At 32.0% G+C, this 17,006-nt stretch overlaps 2 protein-coding genes and 1 long non-coding RNA gene across 3 annotated transcripts; 1 reads left to right on the forward strand and 2 right to left on the reverse strand.

Moving 5' to 3' along the window:
* Positions 1-688: 688 nt before the first annotated feature.
* Positions 689-2,836, reverse strand: LOC134237338 (cartilage intermediate layer protein 2-like). Its single transcript, XM_062719442.1, has 3 exons — positions 1,466-2,836; positions 1,051-1,298; positions 689-960 (listed from the first exon to the last, which is right to left on the reverse strand). The coding sequence occupies exons 1-3, from the start codon at positions 2,834-2,836 to the stop codon at positions 729-731; spliced, it is 1,851 nt and encodes a 616-aa protein (XP_062575426.1). The 3' UTR covers positions 689-728.
* A 1,509-nt stretch (positions 2,837-4,345) lies between these two features.
* LOC134237339 (cartilage intermediate layer protein 2-like) lies at positions 4,346-16,095 on the reverse strand. The gene is made up of 3 exons (XM_062719443.1): positions 15,974-16,095; positions 5,040-5,354; positions 4,346-4,485 (listed from the first exon to the last, which is right to left on the reverse strand). Exons 1-3 carry the CDS (start codon positions 16,041-16,043, stop codon positions 4,346-4,348), a joined length of 525 nt encoding a protein of 174 aa, XP_062575427.1. The 5' UTR covers positions 16,044-16,095.
* LOC134237340 (uncharacterized) lies at positions 12,828-14,542 on the forward strand. The gene is made up of 3 exons (XR_009985813.1): positions 12,828-12,914; positions 13,482-13,548; positions 14,079-14,542. It is a non-coding gene; the product is annotated as an uncharacterized LOC134237340 (long non-coding RNA).
* Positions 16,096-17,006: the final 911 nt, after the last annotated feature.

Below are 17,006 nucleotides of genomic sequence, written 5' to 3' on the forward strand. Positions count from 1 at the left end.
TTTCAGGTGAATTAAAGACAAAATCTAACATAAATGCCACAGACTCTTCATTCAATGGAACTTTTATCCCTGACAGTAATTATGGACCAAATGTCGGAGTGTATCGGGATAAGAAAATGAATGCTCAGTACAGTTGCTACACAGGGAAGAATGCACTGGAAAGCAATTATGTAATGAACCCGGAAGTTGGAATTGCAATAACATACAAATGTACCTGAGGAGGGAATTAAAACACTCATAAGTTTTTTTTTTTTTTTTTTTTTTTTTTTTGAAAAACTTAATGGGAAAGAGAAGGCATAACATCTTCTTTTGATTTATTTCTCAATTAAAATTTCTTAAATTAAATTATTTTCAGAGTATCATTAAATTAATAAGGTATTGTTGGTGGAAATTTTACTTGATTATTTTCAATACACATTTTACTAGTTTACAAACATAAAAAACATGTACATAAAAGTAGCAGCATATTGAACGATCTTTAAGACATATATATATATATATATATATATATATATATATATATATATATATATATATATATATATATATATATATATATATATATATATATAATTTTGTCTATGTGTTATATTGAGTCTTTTGATTTGGTCACAAAAATTGCTAAAATAATTACAAATCAAAAGATCAAATTAGAAACCCTATTCATGAAAAGTGATTAAAAATACATTATGAAAGAAAATCATAAAAGCAATGATTGTAAATCTTTGTTAGATAAAGCATTCAAATTCGACTGCTGGATTTGAATTGGGCTTCATAATTGGGCTAATATTAGGCGAGTCTAAGCCAGTGCGACATGTAGCTCTTGCAGTTTCAAATGGAAACGTTCGGATGAATACACCCATTCCTGCGCCGTAATTGTCGTTTGGGTCTGCCCGAAACTCAAAACCTTCACCAAGTACGCTTGGAATACGAGTAATATTAAGTCCACTTGCCACGTTTCTGAAAAAAATAAGTTTATAGGATTTATTATAAGATTTCTAATCACAATGTTGATATAACATGTATAATTGAAATAAAGTAAAATCTTACGTAATATTGCAAACGTGACCTTCTTGACTCAGAATCTGTACCCTCAGAAGTGTGGCTATGTTATTGATTACGTTGGTGCCATCAATGAGTCTTCCAGGACATCGAAATTCTATGCAAGCAGCTTTTTCTCTCCTATTATTTGTAGTTTCATCCCATATAATTGGTGCTTGAAAAGTTCCAAAAAAGGGTATATTGCTAACATATTCCATCTTACTGACTCCTATTGCCTGGAGAGTATGTTCATTGGACTAAAAGAGATATGATTCTGTTTAAATATTTTATAGAAATAGAAAATCTTTAAATTATTACTATAAATACACATTATTTTTTTAGTTGAAACGGTTTAAGAGGATTATTTTTATTTTCCTGAGTAAATTGTTATTGCATACAATAAACAATAAGAAAAAATACTTACCACTACCTTCACTTTCATGAAACATGTTCGTCTGAAGGCACTAGTTGGAGGTTCGGTATACCAGGAATTTATTTGATTATGTACGTTATCTTTAGACAATGACTTACGTTCACCTTCCTTCAAGAGAGGGGCAAACTGAAACACAAAGCTAGAAAATGTGTCATCTTCGCATTGTCGTCGTCTTTGATAAAGGAAAACTGGTCCTTCTTCGTTGACATGATCTGAATTTAGTTTGACTTGTGTTCCGTTTGCAATGTTGACTGACTCAGCTACGGGGGGTAAAATATGATTGTCTGAAGCGTAATATTTGCCATTTTTTTCTGCCATGAGGTATATATCAGAGCTACAAAATATTGGCATGCATAAAGTCCCATTATTATCATTAATGTTCGTAAACATTGACATTTGTCCCCTAAACGGCCCACCATTTTTAGTTCTTGTCGCTGCTGTAATTCGAACACCACTAGCTACATTGCGAAATGTAAAGTCAGTGTACGCCTTCACTCTTACAAAGCAAGCATCTTGTAATGTGACATCCTCACGAGTAACAACAGTCCCATATTCAGTTATAATACGATATATTCGAGGTCTATCTTTGTTTATATTGATAGAAGATACTAATCTGGTATTGCTTACTTGAATAATTTTATCAACTTCCTCTGTTTGTTTTATAACTGGAATAGCATCTATGACAATACCCTCTAGATTTCCTCCAGTTGACCTTCGTTTACGATTTGAACCACTGGAAGAATTGTACGCCATTAGACCTTGATCAACCCACTTTCCTGTGTTTACGTCTAAGCTATACAAATGCAGATTTGCACCTTCGTTTGACAAATTAAAAGGTGCTGGATCAAGCGAAATTTTGATTTTTCCATTGACATATAAAGGTGTTCCAGAATTGTCTTCTACGGATAACTGAAGCATACCAAATGTTTCTAAGTCAATAGACTCTCCCTCTTCGTCTGTAAATCTTAGCTCTCCGTACATCTCATCAAGATCTTCCAAATTCCGTGGATCAACGTAATGAACTCGTGCATTAGCTGTCCCTTCAAAAGCATTGCCATTTCCATCAACAACACTATCTTCTGCAATGGATAACGTCGTAGTTGCTGAGTTTCCATTCTTCGTTCCGAGGGGTATATCAAAACCGATACGTGTGTTGAAAGGTTTTGGTGCCGGTTTTAGTGGAACGTGAATATCAATGGAGGTCGTTGTACCATATGAAATATCTATCACTCTTGTTGTATCTAAGAGTTGGCCAGATCTATCATTACGCAAGTTCAATACAACACGAGAAACCTCTCCTACTATATTAACAGAAAAGTATCCTGTCGCTGAAGTTACAGATTTCACTTGGCCGTCTATCATGACTTCTCCTCGGACAAAAGGAATTCTAGTACCGTTTTGTACACCATACGCTATTCCATTTAAAAGAGTGTTTATCACGTTTTCGCGACATTTGCAAGAAATAACTTTCGTGATCGGATAGGTAAACCCTCCAGAGCATTCTATTTCAATTGTCTCTGTTTGGGATACATCACAGCAGTGAGAAGGCCACCAATCTTCGCATGTACCGTTGTCAGCAAGCGTATTTGTAATGCATTTACTATTTGGACATTTTCCGACGTTAACTACAGATTTTCTGTTGCCGTTATCATTAAAATAGCAACCAGTTGGTAGAGTTTCTTCGTTCACTGTAGGTACTGGATTGCAGGTATCATCAGAGGTATCTAAAAAGATGTTTTAATGCTGTTCTTACACTTAGGACAAAATAAATTTTATTGACGAAGGTGTGATTTGGTCTTTCTTGTGCCCTAAAATCAATGTTCTTAAAAAGTTATGAAATTGGCTAAAACATGAGTTAAGTAGATGAATATGATAAATCGTTAAAACATTTAGCATGAAAGATGGTCATTCTGGAAAAATGACATCCATAATTTGATCATTTCTAAGTTTTTAGCAGAAATTGACTCATGTTGTCATTTTCTTTAAGAAAACAGTGTCCGCAGCCCTCGCCTACTTAAACTTTTGGATATATTGTCTAAAATGCTCTGAAAAATCACATATCTCAAAGTCTTTGTAGGGATGCATTCGCAGTATGTTTCTTGAAAGAAAATTCAACTGAAATTGATGTCTTCTGTAACTTTAAAAGAAAGTACATGTACTGGAATATGCACACGTTCATGACGTCACAATTAAAGTTTAGGAAGTCATATTGGAGAAACGTTTGCATGTTTAACCACATGTAATTTCAAGAATTGAGAGAGGATGAATTTTAATTTTTTACATCACTTCTAAATTTTAGACAAAAAAAAAATACAGGGACAAATTCTATTGAAAGAGTTCTTTGTTATTTGTTTAAGGAAAATTACATTTTTTTCCTTGTTTAAAATGCAATTTCTCTCTTGTCTTTTCCGTCACCAATATTGTTTTCACTTCTAGAAACCAATAAAAGCATATTGTTTTTTCTTTTTAATAATTATTATGAATACTTAATCCAAATTCCAATTCACGTGTTAGGCGAAGAGAAATTTTAGTTCGCAATTGGTAAAAACTTCTTTTCTGCAAATACTGCGCTGAGAAAATCAATTATCAAATTATTTTTATTAAATCAAAATTTGTTGAAAACGTGTAAATCATACAAGTTCATACCTCTTACATCTAAGGTTACGCGTTCAGATGTTACTGATCCTGCTTCCGTGGTAGCCTTACAATAGTATGCCCCAGCGTCTGATTTCTGAATGGAACTAACAACCAAATTTCCATTTGTTCCCATTCCTGGCAATAAGTTATCATCTTTGAACCTAAATTTAGATAAAGATTTTTCCAAAATTTCTGCACTTTCAATAATTCTTAGAATTAATTCAAAAAGTTTCTTTACAGACAAAATCTCATCAAAAAAGTGCACCATAAAAAGTCTTGGGGTAAGGGGAAACCGTTTGCCTGACAGCAAAACGTGGCTGATTGTCCAACAAATCGGATTTTGGGAACAGGCTTTCGGGAAATCCAAGGTTTTTCTGAAGATGAAATGTTTATGCTTACAAAAGTGAGCAACAAAATATTCAATGCAATGCCTTCATAACGGCATTCCGGTACACAATTAAATCTTTACAGAGATCCAAGTTTATTTAAAAATAAAGTTCGACTCTTTTAAAATACAATACATATAATTACTTAAAATGTGACCAATTTTCACATTCATACGTAAAAAGTTAAAATCAATAAATTTGCATATCACAGGATAATCTTACTTTGATGAAAATGCCTTGACCTACAGATAAATAAGGGAAAATGTTTTAAGTATCATTAGAGGAACTTGAAAATGGAGATTTCACAGTTGTATTCCGGAAATGAATATTTTCAAACTTGTCACGTCTTTTTCTCATTATTTCCAACATTTAAAAATAAGAGAACACGGAGAAAATTTGTTCCTCTTTTCTGAATTTTCGAGCATTTTTTGAGAATTTTAAGATGGCATCCTTTTAATTTTTTCTTCACTTTTCCAACTTGATTCTCATTAGATAAGGTTATCTCCTTTGCATGCACAAGTATAATACATAAAAATACAAACCTAATTTTCTTATTTCAAAATTTGCTTCCCAGTGAGTCGCATTCAGTCTCCTTGGAGTAACATATACTATTGAAAAACCACCTTTCTTTGCAAAGATGGAAGTAGAGTTGAAACATATATTTGATACAGTGTATACACCACGAACATTTGTTGTAGCAATAGGACTCCATGGACGGTAGGACAAGAATATTTCAACCCCTTCAAGTGTAAAGTTGGTGCGGTCCGTCACCCTGCCAATGATCGTTGATGAAGGGCATTCACATATTTCACAGTTATGACTGAGGCTTCCGCCATTAGGACACGTCCTGGCACAATCTGAAATTATTCTGTAAAATTATACTTATTTTTCTTTCTTATCAAAATTCAATAAAATATTTCTTTTTTTCTCCTCAATAAGCTTCACAGAGTTCTTGAAGAAAATGTTCTGTGAACTTTTTCCGGCACATGCCTTCCATTATTTTAGCATGGTGCAGTGACTTACTTTAAAGTCTTTTTTTAACTATGGTAATAAAATGATGATTATTAAGTCTGTAATGATATGTAAATTAATTCTTATTATCATACCTTTATGTGAAAAGGTAATAGTAACCTGCAGACAAAAATGAGCTCTTTTTTCTCATGTGTAGAAAGGAGTTCGAAATAACTTTATGTGAGATTTTTTTTAAATGAATTTATGGTGGCGTTCATATACTAGTACTTCATAAATTTTATTTTTGACGTGTCTCGGGAATAATGGACAGCCATACATAGGCAATTTAGTCACATATGATCCACATATGCAATGCCTTTCATATGAAGATCATATGTGGATCATATGAGAATCATATGTACGAGGGTTAATCCAAAAGCAATGTCACAACATCGATAAAATCCCTACCCGTCTACGTAAAACAGTAAAATTATTAATGATGAAATCTTCATTTATTTCAAATCAGACCTAAAAATTTCAATTCAACATGATTCATACTTTTCAAAATATCGGATTTTATACAACGTGCGATTATGGTAGTCGCCGCACCTAAATAACGTTATATGACGGATACGTGCCGTCATGCACATTTAGACACTTCCCTTCGTTTCATTAAAAGCATATTTGCGATCCACGAACACGTTCACAAATTTCACTTTCTTAAAGTAACCTTAATTGGTACCCATCGTAAACTCACTCTTTCCATAATTAATTCTTCTGTCAAAATTATTTGAACAGTAGTATAAGACAAACTTAAAATTTCACATATTGCTCTAACCACCTGTCTTTTTTGACAACGTCACACACCAAAGAACGTTTCCGTCCGTCCTCCCATCTTTCGGTTTTTTTTGTCATCTGTTGAGCATTCAATGACTCATTGCCTACCCGAAATCGCTGAAACCATCTAAACAAGTATTTATATTCTTTCCTCTGTGATATGAGTCTTGTGAATCAACGTAACCGTCTCTACTGGGGATTTCTCCATTTTGAAGCAAAATGCATTACTATTTGTTTTGGCTTTTTTGTCCATTTCGACATTTCCCTTTTTCAATGCACCGGAGTAAAACAATGATGTTTTTTTTTTTTTTTTTTTTTTAAAAATAGCAATTAAGTCATAATATTCAACTTAAAACCAGAAAATGATGTAAAGTTTTGTCTTTAAAAATATTTTTTGATTCGTCGCTTTTAAAATATGCTTCAATCCATATTCACATTGTACTCTTTGTATATTATGAATAAAATACTTCTTAAACTAAACTAAACTTAAACTAATTAAAATATGCTTTTTAATGTGTTTGTCTTTTTTATTCTAAAAAAGTACACTTTAATTTGTGACCTTCGGTTGTGACGCGGTGGCACCCCCTATGTTCTATGTTTTAAATACCTATAAAATAAATTCAGTTAAACATTATTGAATCAAAATTTCAATTTTAATTAGATTTCTATTTGTGCATCTTCTGGTATATAATATTAGATAATATGGCGCCAAATATAAAAGATATGGACACTGTGACATTGCTTTTGGATCAACCCTCGTATATACAATCATATAAGAATAATATGTGGCTAATCATATGAGAATCATATGATCATACATATGTTAATCATATGAAGTAATATACATATGATTCTCATATGAAAGGTTCTACATAAGAGAATCATTTTGGCAGTGATCATATGAGAATCATATGAAACTGATCATATGAGAATCATATGAAACCATATTCACTACTTTGTCCTTGTTATACTCAGGTAAAAATCATACGATTATTTTGACAGAGATCATATGAGAATCACATGAAACAGTGGTCATATGAGAATCATATGAAACAGTGTTCACTAATTTGCCCTTGGTATACTTAAGTAAAATTACAATTTTAATAATATATCTCAATAGTAATTTAAATGTAGATCAATTCAAAAGAATTTGTCAGCAATATCACTTAAAGTTCTACTCTGTTTAACACCCCCTCCCCTTTTTCCCTTATAAAAAAAAACTTTCACAATTTTCTTTTTCTGTAAAAATGCATATCCGGGACAAAATTGATCAATAAAAAATTAATTTCTTTTTATTTCAAATCTTTTGGGTTTGGTTTATTACTTCAGTAAACCGTATTTTTCCCAGACCGGTTTTGACTTCTATCGGATGAAATTGTACGTCGTGTTTGACGTCACTGCTGCAGCAGAAGTGCTGGGTGTTGGAAAAAATTTAAATATCCTTTCATTACGGTACAGGTTGTATAAACTTATTACTATAGCACTCTCATTACTTGTAATTGTTAAATTAATGCATTTCGTAAACCTACATAACGTTAGTAATCTGTAAGTAAATTTGGATAAATTTGTTTCTGAATGGATGTAAACATTACAATGTAGGCCTACATGTTAGCCTAAAGGCATTACTTTGTTTTCTTTTTTGTTTTGACTTTTTGTTACGTACTGATTTGAAAGTGAAAGTAGAAAACCTTATATAGCAGTTTGTCGTTCTTGCATGTTGAGATCGGTATCAAGTCGATTCTTTCTTACTTTCATATAGATGCATTCAACATGTTCAACAACTTGAGTTCAGTGTCAAAGTGCTGCTTTTTTATTAAAGCTATCGTGCAAAGTCTTAAACCTATTATACGCAACGAGCAAAGCGGTGTCCGCCATATTTCTCTACTCTGCGATAGTTACAATTCCAAATATATGTGATCAATCGCGGTCACGGGCTATTGCACACGCTCACAGAAGGCCTAGTGTGTACACTAAACCCCCCAAAATATGTCAAACTTGTACTGTCTTCCGCTAAGTTTCAGAAACTAATACAATACAAATTTTTGAATGCATTAAAAATAATAATGATAATAAATAATAAATTCATAAAAAATCAATGTTACAATTTTACAAGCACGTGAATTTTTGCTTATGAAAAATACATTTCTAAAACAACGTATTACAATGCTTACCAGACGCAAGACAGTACAAGCTTGATCATGGATCATGCGATAAGTAAAAACAAGAGTTATAAAAGTAAAAGTATTGAAATTCTTTCCCAAGTTTTCTTTCAGCGCCTACATCAACACATCCTGTATACGCCCTGCGACATGAAAACAACAGTTATCTGTGAAACCGGCCAGTCCAGTTTTCTAAAAATAGTAACGATCTCTTCATACCTCGTTGACCGTTCGGGGATCAGTTATTATCTGGGAAAATATTACCCAGATAAAAATACTCTAAATATATTGAATGAAACATTTTGAACTGTATATTCTTTATAAAAGTTAATATATTTTATAACCAAATATTTTCTTTTTCTTCTTCTTCTCTTTCTTTCTCTCTCTCTCTCTCTCAAACGTACACAATATTCATGCATGAATACAGGACACAGGGGTCCTAAGCAAATTGAAATGGGGGGGGGGTGGTTAAACAAACAAAAAAAGGTAAACTTCAGTAATATCCCATCCCTATATTATGCCTGTATTTGCAAAAATGGGGGGGGGGGGGGCTAAAACCCCTTGTCCCCCTGTCCATTCCAAGGCTTATGCAGATATGGAATAAACTTTCCCTTGACATAAAAGGGAATACAATGATAAAACATCGGATATGGAAATCAGAACTATAAACGAAATTTTAACCTTAGACAATGATGCAGAATTTAATTTTTTCGATAACGTAGAATTCGGGTTTAGAATGACCCATTTTATCTGCAGTTATGTTTATTTGTTTATAAATTCCTCGCCAACAATATTATTCCTGAAAAGGGGGGGGGGGGTTTAAATGCTAAATATAACATAAGAACAATACAGTTGGTAGAAATCATTTTCCGTAAAAGTTTGAACCTGGGATTTGAGTGAATATTTTCATCTTAAGCCAAGGGCTTCCAATCCGAAAGCAAGTAGAGTAGCTTTCGGATCGGAAACCCTAGGCTAGCGGAGATGACATGTGTATATAATAAAAGTGATTTTAAAATGTGCATGTTCTTGTGTATATCAAATCTACCTATTCAAGAATTTTTATATAAAATAAGATATTAATTTTCTTCCAAGTCTTAAATAAGAAGGGGTTTTCTGCTCGTGGCAACTCGGGCTTATTTGTTATTTGGTAAAAAGTATCAGTAAACGATTTTAATTGTCCATGGGCATGGACTTTTCTAATGCATAACCTGCATCAATATCAAAAGCGGTTTATAGAGGGTGTATCAAATATATAGCAAGTCATCAGTTTTAAAAACAAATGTAGCGTAAATAATTATACAATGTAATTCTGAACCCAGGAAAATGAAATTATAATATTAATAGAAATGAGAAGTACTTATATACAGTTTTAAAGTTTGAACCTGGGTTGAACTATGTCACTTTGAAACTTGCCGGTCAGAAATCGGAAACCCTAGGCTGTAGAAATTTGTATATAATTAAATATATTTTAAAATGTGCATGTTCTTGTGTACATTTTCAAGAATTTTTATATAAAAACTTATTTTCTTTCAAGTCTTAAATGAGAAGGGTTTTGTGAAAAAAAATTATCAGTAAACGATTTAAATTGTCATGCATAAACTGTCATCCAAAAATTAGAGGGTGTTCAAATATTTAAGTCATCAGTTTTAAAAACTTTGTAGCGTGAAATAATATACAATGTATTCTGAACCCAGGAAAATGAAATTACAATATTAATGGAAATGAGCTATTTATGTACAATTTTGCGTACAAATGAACTGATCCACGTTCTTGCCGGTCAGAAGAAAAATAGGTGTAGAATTTTGAAAAAATTATATAAGTCATTGTGTACATTTTCACGGAAACTTTTCAATTCACTGTTTCCCCAACCCCCCCCCCCCCTTTTACATAAAAATGCAATATTTTATTTCCTATCTAGATTTATGTTGTCTCTTAGAATAAAAAAGAAAAAAAGAATCTTTGCTTTTTCCGAACATAATGTTATGTCAAGTTGTGTCTCAAACATCTTAACCGGTATATATATTAGCTACGATCTGTAGCTCGCTGGAATGCAGCTGAAAAAATAAGAATGTCCGTCCAGGAAGCTTACTGTGCACAAAAAACGCACTTTTTCCATTTATTTCTCCGTTATATAAACTATGCTACCACCTAAACAATTTCCTAACCGTGTTCTCCTAGCACATTTACTACGCCCACAACGAACAATTCCCCAAACTGTTGTTTATAGCCCTTCTGGGCCTGATATATTGAGTCCATCGAAAATTGGGTAACATTTACATGTAATTATACTCATTGGCTGATCCAGAGAGAGGGGGTCCGGGGGTTGGAACCCCCTCCCCCATTATTTTTTTGCCAAGTGGAGAGAGGGAGAAAGAAAGAGAGAAGGGGTAAAGCGTTTTCCGAGAATAAATGTTTGTAGTCTAACTTTACATGTATGTATTGAATAGATAGATTCTCACAATTTAGTTTCCTCCATTCACCTTCACCATTACTTTTTTATGAGAGAATGGTAGAAAATATTCTACTTATTTTTATATATCTGTATATATTATATTGGATATGTAACATGCGAGGTTTAATTTGAAATTAGATTCCCGCGATCTGTGGCTGTGTTGGCTATATGCATGTATGTACCGTTTTTGATTATATATCTTTTGAAGGGACTAACTTGTAACTCCTTGCTAAACCCACCTCTACCCCACCCCAAAAAAGTTTTTAAAATTCTAAAAAGAAAATAAATTCTTTGTACTCTTCGGAAATGCTGCAAATCCATTCAATTTTAAGGCATCGGTAGTTTTTAAAATGTGTTTGGTTTTTTTTTATTTGAACTGGGGTACAGTACCTTTTCAAAGAAAAAATGGACTTAAAATAAAATTATTATTACCACAACATTAAATCCTTCCAAATGTGTGTGAATCTTTCCTTAAGGGGGGAGGGGGGTTGAGGGGCACAACCCTGGAACCCCCCTTTCAAAAATGGCTGGATTCGCCCCTGTATACTGTCATAATTAGGTTGATGCATGACTTGCACATGCAGTTCTGTTGTGAATGGTGTAAAATTTAGATTATGTAAGAAAACAAAAATAAAAAAAACAAAAACAAAACAAAAGCAAACCATTTTTTGTGCACAATAAATATCCACTTATTGTTTTTCAACGTTTAGCACTGTTGGTCTTTGGCCTGGTATTCCCCTATTACTGTTTTAGACCACCTAACTTCTTATAAATAGGGGCGAAACTGAGAGAGAGAGAGAGAAAAAAAGAGGGGGGGTCTCTTTACATTTTGATATTTGTTTTATTTATTAATGCAAGAATTTGAGAAACCAAAGCATTTTTGTTTCCATTGATGTAGGTCTTAAAATGTTATCTTCCGTACCGAAGTAGAATGGAAGGTATTCGCAGGAAAATACTCGGTAATTACAGAATATAAATCACTGATAGTATATATCAAAATATTTATTTGTATGTATTACATGTTTCCTTAGTAAATTTCCACCTCCTCTTCCTGATGAAGAATTTGATTTACTGTATAACCAGTGTAGGCAAATAATTGATTTGCTTTTCAAATCATAGAATGAATATAAAATTTCATAAGCATGCAGATTTCTTTTTTCCTTGAGCATTTGGTATGTTTGCTTTTTATTCTATTTATAGTATTTTAGTTTAAAAAAAAACATTTTTGTTACCCTAACGTGGATTTGCGTCTAAAGTGTGTACAATTGTTTGGGTTGTGTCGAAAAAGACCACCAGTTTACAGATATATATTGTAGATTGTATGACATTCAAAAACGCAGGATAAAATAATAACAGGTCCCTAGAAAACACCGAAGTATGAGTAGATCCTATTTATAGAAAACTGGACGGTCCGGTTTGAAATATCAGTTTTGTTTACCGGGACAGGGTGTGTGCACTAATGGAGTATGCGAAAGGCAAATCTTTGGATAAATATTGCTAAACTTTTATAATTTTTGTTTGACTTTTCGTTCAACTGATCAAGCTTGTACTGTCGGCATCTGGTAAGCAATGTAAAAAGCTTTTGCATAGATTTTAGCGGAAATCTTTTACTTTCATATGACTAACATTTTACTTTTTTCTAATTTTTTATTTACGTACTTATTTTGTGAAAAATATTTTTTGTAATTATTTCCTCTCATCATAAAGTATTTATTTTCTAAAAATTAGCGGCAGACAGTACAAGTTTGACGTGTATGGGGGGGGGGGGGGTTTAGTGTACACACTAGGCCTTCTGTAAGCGTGTGAAATAGCCCGTGACCGCGATTGATCACATATATTTGGAATTCATGTAACTATCGCAGAGTAGAGAAATATGGCGGACACCGCTTTGCTCGTTGCGTATAATAGGTTTAAGACTTTGCACGATAGCTTTAAGTCCAAGAAGCCCAAAGCTGATAAGACTGGCGATTGATCCAAAGCCGATTTTGACAGACGATTGCATCATCACAATATTAAAGGTAAAAAAAAAGACTTGCAATAAAAAATCAAAGTGTGTATCTGTAATGACTCCTTTATGACAAAATATTTCTTGATAATTTCTTTTTGTTCCTTTATAATTCTACATTGTTTGCACGGCTTCATCAAAATTAAATAATTTCAACTCAATGATAGAGAAGTTTTATTCTACATAATATGAAATTTTTTTTAATCCAATGCACTTATAAAATATGGTAAGTATGAATAAAATTTGCTGGCTTTAAAAGCTATGAAACTGTACAATAACTTCAGGGGGTAAATTGAATTTTTTTAGCAAAAAATTAATAATATAACAGTAGCAACTTTCAAGGTACAAATACATGTGTATGTGTTGAAAGTACATCAGACAGCTAATCCATTAAATATTTACGTCTATGTATTCATTGACTGACATTTATAAAAAAAAAATTCCAACACTATAGAGAACTTAGTTTCAGGCAAAATGTAAGATATTTAACCTACAAACTTGTACTCTCTCTTTTTTTGTTGTTTAAGTTTTAGTTATAAATGCTTAGAAAATATCTACTGTGCGAATATTTGTTTTACAGGTTCAATATACAGTCAGCCTTTCATAGGGAAAAAATCCAAAGATCCAAGGCTTGCTTCAAAGTTGAGGTAAATACACACTGTTTAGTGTTTAATAGACTGTGTTATACATACTCTTCCCAACAAAGTTTGGGATACCCGGGAATCACAAAGTCTGTTTTTTGCCTATATCTACTTGTCTGTACTTGTTTTGTCCAAAAGTAATATATTTGTGTCAGAATCTTCTTAATTTTTGGCAATTTGAATTAATACATGAATAATACTATTTGCTTTTGATGATTTTAATATGAAGCATATCTTCCAATAGTGTAGTTGTCTTGCAAAATTCGATTCAATTGTCAAAAAAAAAAAAAAAAAAATTCTTTTTATAATTTTATTATGAAGCATATCTTCCAACAGTGTCTTGCAAATTACATCATTGGATTTCACAAAACACCTAGTATAAAATATTTAACATTAGTTTGATCTCGTATCATATCTGTGTCAGTGAATTGGGAATACATTTGTTTGCTAATGATAAGTTACTGTAATATAACTTGTAGAATTGATTTTGTAATAATTTAAGAATTATTTTATTTTTATTTTTGAAATTTTTGTAGAGACCATTCTGTGCCACAAAGAAATTGTTCAGGAAGGGGAGAACTGGTGGATTTGCATTTTTGGTACAGTTCAAAGAGAGTTCAAAATGGTCATGGTAGATCAGAGGGAGGACAACTGAAAAAATTGAAAGATACAGAAGGAAAAGAAAGAAAATATATGGAATAATTATGAAATTGGGAGGATGTATGCAATCTCGTCTGAATTTGACCTGTAAAGATTTCCCATTCTTATTTGTATGCTGGAATATCAAATAACTTGATTTTTCATAAATTTACAATAGAGAATACATGACAAATGTTATTGCTGATATTTCAATTTTGCTGTGGACACTTTCATGTCATATGGTATTTTTATACAAGTACATGACCTTATTATCATATTCATTTGTAAATGTATACATGTTTAACTACTTAATCCTTTTGCTGAATCATATAATTTGTACTCATTTTAAAGTATGTTAAATACATGTATCGACAAATTCTACTGACTTGTTTGTATCTTTTCTTGTTTAGAATGTACACTGTGAAAAATAAGTTATTTCTCTTCATGAAAATAATTTTATCAATAAAGTTGTGTAAGCATAATAAGATATTTAAAAATATTTAACCAATGAAGATAGATTATTGTAATGTCATGAATTTTCATCTAAAGCATAAATATCAGAATTTTAAATGTGTACAAGAATGTGAAAAATATTGAAAGAGAACACACATAAGTGTTTCATATGAATACATATGATGCCCTTTTGATATGATTCTCATATGTAAATGGCTTGAATCACACATACGTGTTTCATATGATTTACATATGATGCCATTTTCATATGATTCTCATATGTAAATGGCTTGAAACACACTTAAATCATTCATATGAAAATCATATGTAGTTATTTTCATATGATTCACATATGTGGATCATATGTAAATCATATGATTTGCTTCATATGATTCACATATGATGCCCTTTTTCTATGATTCTCATATGAAACAATCATATGAGAATCATATGATTCTCATATGAGAATCATATGTGGCTTAGTTGCCTGTATAGATTATGAACCTTAAAATAATCTGAAAATTATATATTCACAAATTGAATAGAGTTTTAAAATTGAATTATTTTGAGTGAAAGGGAATTCTGCTTTATTTGCCCTTTTACCAACCAGAACTCCTGTGAATTGTGTTGCCTGTAACGGTAGCACGTTGCAATTTAAGCCAGTTCAGAGAAAGAAATACTTTAGAAAAAGTAGGGAAAATACCAGCTAAAGATGAGTTTTTGGTAAATTTAAAATCTGTAAATTTCTTCAGAAAAAGAAGTAAAATAATTATTTGAATGACTAGTCTAGAACATGCAAGTAATGGCAATTTATATTTTTTTTTTAAGCTCTGTATCTTTCGTGCAACAGGACAAAAAAATGTTTAGAATAACAATATAACTTTTTTATCGAACATCTGTTTAATTACCATTAAATGGATGTATTGTTGATTGAATAATTCATAATAACTAGTTACTCCTATGAATAGTCCTATTCCTGTTATAGGAAAAGATGAGGTACTGAAATCTGTGATTCTATTCTTTTTTTTAACTTTTTTTCAAAATAAGATCTTTTTTTCAAATAGAATCTCCGCAAAACAAAGAAATTAAGGATTTCATATTCATGAAAAATAAGCAAAATTAAACATCTATTGAATACCTCAAAAGTCATGATTTCTATCCTATTTTGAAAAATAAAACCAACATCCTGAAAATAAAAAAGAATGTTTCACCTGCTCTGAGCAGGACGCAAGGCCTTTTAAAGAATGTGACTTTCAGTATAAAAAAATCAAAACAGTGATTCTTATTTTTAGTAGTTTGTTTAGAAAAGTTTTGAAAAGTTTTGGCCCTCCATACTTACCTGGACAATTCCAAGTTGAGCATTGTCTGATTTCTTCTGAATTTCCTACACAGGACTTCCCTCCAAACATAGGTGGGGGAGAAGTACAGCTACGGGTGCGCCTTTGTGTTCCCCCGCTGCATGTAACAGTGCAATCTGACCACGAATCCCAGTAAGTCCATTTCCCATCTACTGGTCCTTAAAAGAAAATTGTATGTCTTATGTTTAAATATATTTCAAATATCTACATGTATTTTTTATTCTTAATCAGAATATGCAAATTATCTAATACATGTATCTCAACTTTTTATACACGGAAAAAATAAACACTGTTTTGTGTGAATTCACACAGGAATTCAATTGAAGAGTTAGTAGTAAATGTATATTTACCGTTTATAACTGCGGGTGGCTGGTCATTTCCTTTATTGTCTTCAGAACGAAAATAATATACAATTAGATATACACACGTACCGGTAATTATTACATATTATTCGTAATATGAACACAAGAAATTTCTTTAAGTACTCATGAGTAAAATATTTTCTTGAAAAATGTAACTCGAGTTTCACTTATGCATCAACAAAGTATAGATGTGCACATAAACGAAAACACAACTTGTATATATACAGCTTTAAAGAATGAGTGCCTTAAAAATTTATGAATGATTAATTGTAGGTATAGCAAATTTTAAGAAAATCTTAGTAAAGTGTCCATATCTTCTTTGTTGAACGTATTCAAACAAGATTTTGACGATACTTATTCAGAGAATTTGTGGCCCCGATTAAGGAGAAAAGAAGAGCATGCCCGGATCTAGGGAGGGTTCGAGGGAAGGCACTTAAAGAAAGGCGGGTGGGGTCATCAAAAGTTATGGTATAAATCTAAATTGCCAAAACTCAAAGCCTTCTTGAGATATCGCCCGAATATAAAAAGTTTCTACACACACGAATATATAAATTTACGACACTGATAAAGGCTTCTCGAAAAAACGCTTGGAAACGAAAATGTAAAATATTTTTTTTTATTTAAGACTTTGACTTTTGACCTTAAAATCAAA

This window comes from Saccostrea cucullata, unplaced genomic scaffold (genome assembly GCF_032062105.1).
Source record: "Saccostrea cucullata isolate Sc308-1 unplaced genomic scaffold, CSIRO_AGI_Scuc_v1 ctg3332, whole genome shotgun sequence".
Lineage (NCBI taxonomy): Eukaryota > Metazoa > Mollusca > Bivalvia > Ostreida > Ostreidae > Saccostrea > Saccostrea cuccullata.

What these genes read in the sequence shown, in the direction of transcription:
- LOC134237338 (XM_062719442.1), bottom strand. Translation starts at nt 2,836, where the DNA reads ATGATAGACGGCCAAGTGAAATCTGTAACTTCAGCGACAGGATACTTT. An exon ending in TCATGAAAGTGAAGGTAGTG is followed by an intron (nt 1,299 to 1,465) that starts GTAAGTATTTTT and finishes TATCTCTTTTAG; the next exon opens with TCCAATGAACATACTCTCCA. An exon ending in GGTCACGTTTGCAATATTAC is followed by an intron (nt 961 to 1,050) that starts GTAAGATTTTAC and finishes TATTTTTTTCAG; the next exon opens with AAACGTGGCAAGTGGACTTA.
- LOC134237339 (XM_062719443.1), bottom strand. Translation starts at nt 16,043, where the DNA reads ATGTTTGGAGGGAAGTCCTGTGTAGGAAATTCAGAAGAAATCAGACAA. An exon ending in CTCAACTTGGAATTGTCCAG is followed by an intron (nt 5,355 to 15,973) that starts GTAAGTATGGAG and finishes GAATAATTTCAG; the next exon opens with ATTGTGCCAGGACGTGTCCT. An exon ending in TTTTGAAATAAGAAAATTAG is followed by an intron (nt 4,486 to 5,039) that starts GTTTGTATTTTT and finishes TTTCATCTTCAG; the next exon opens with AAAAACCTTGGATTTCCCGA.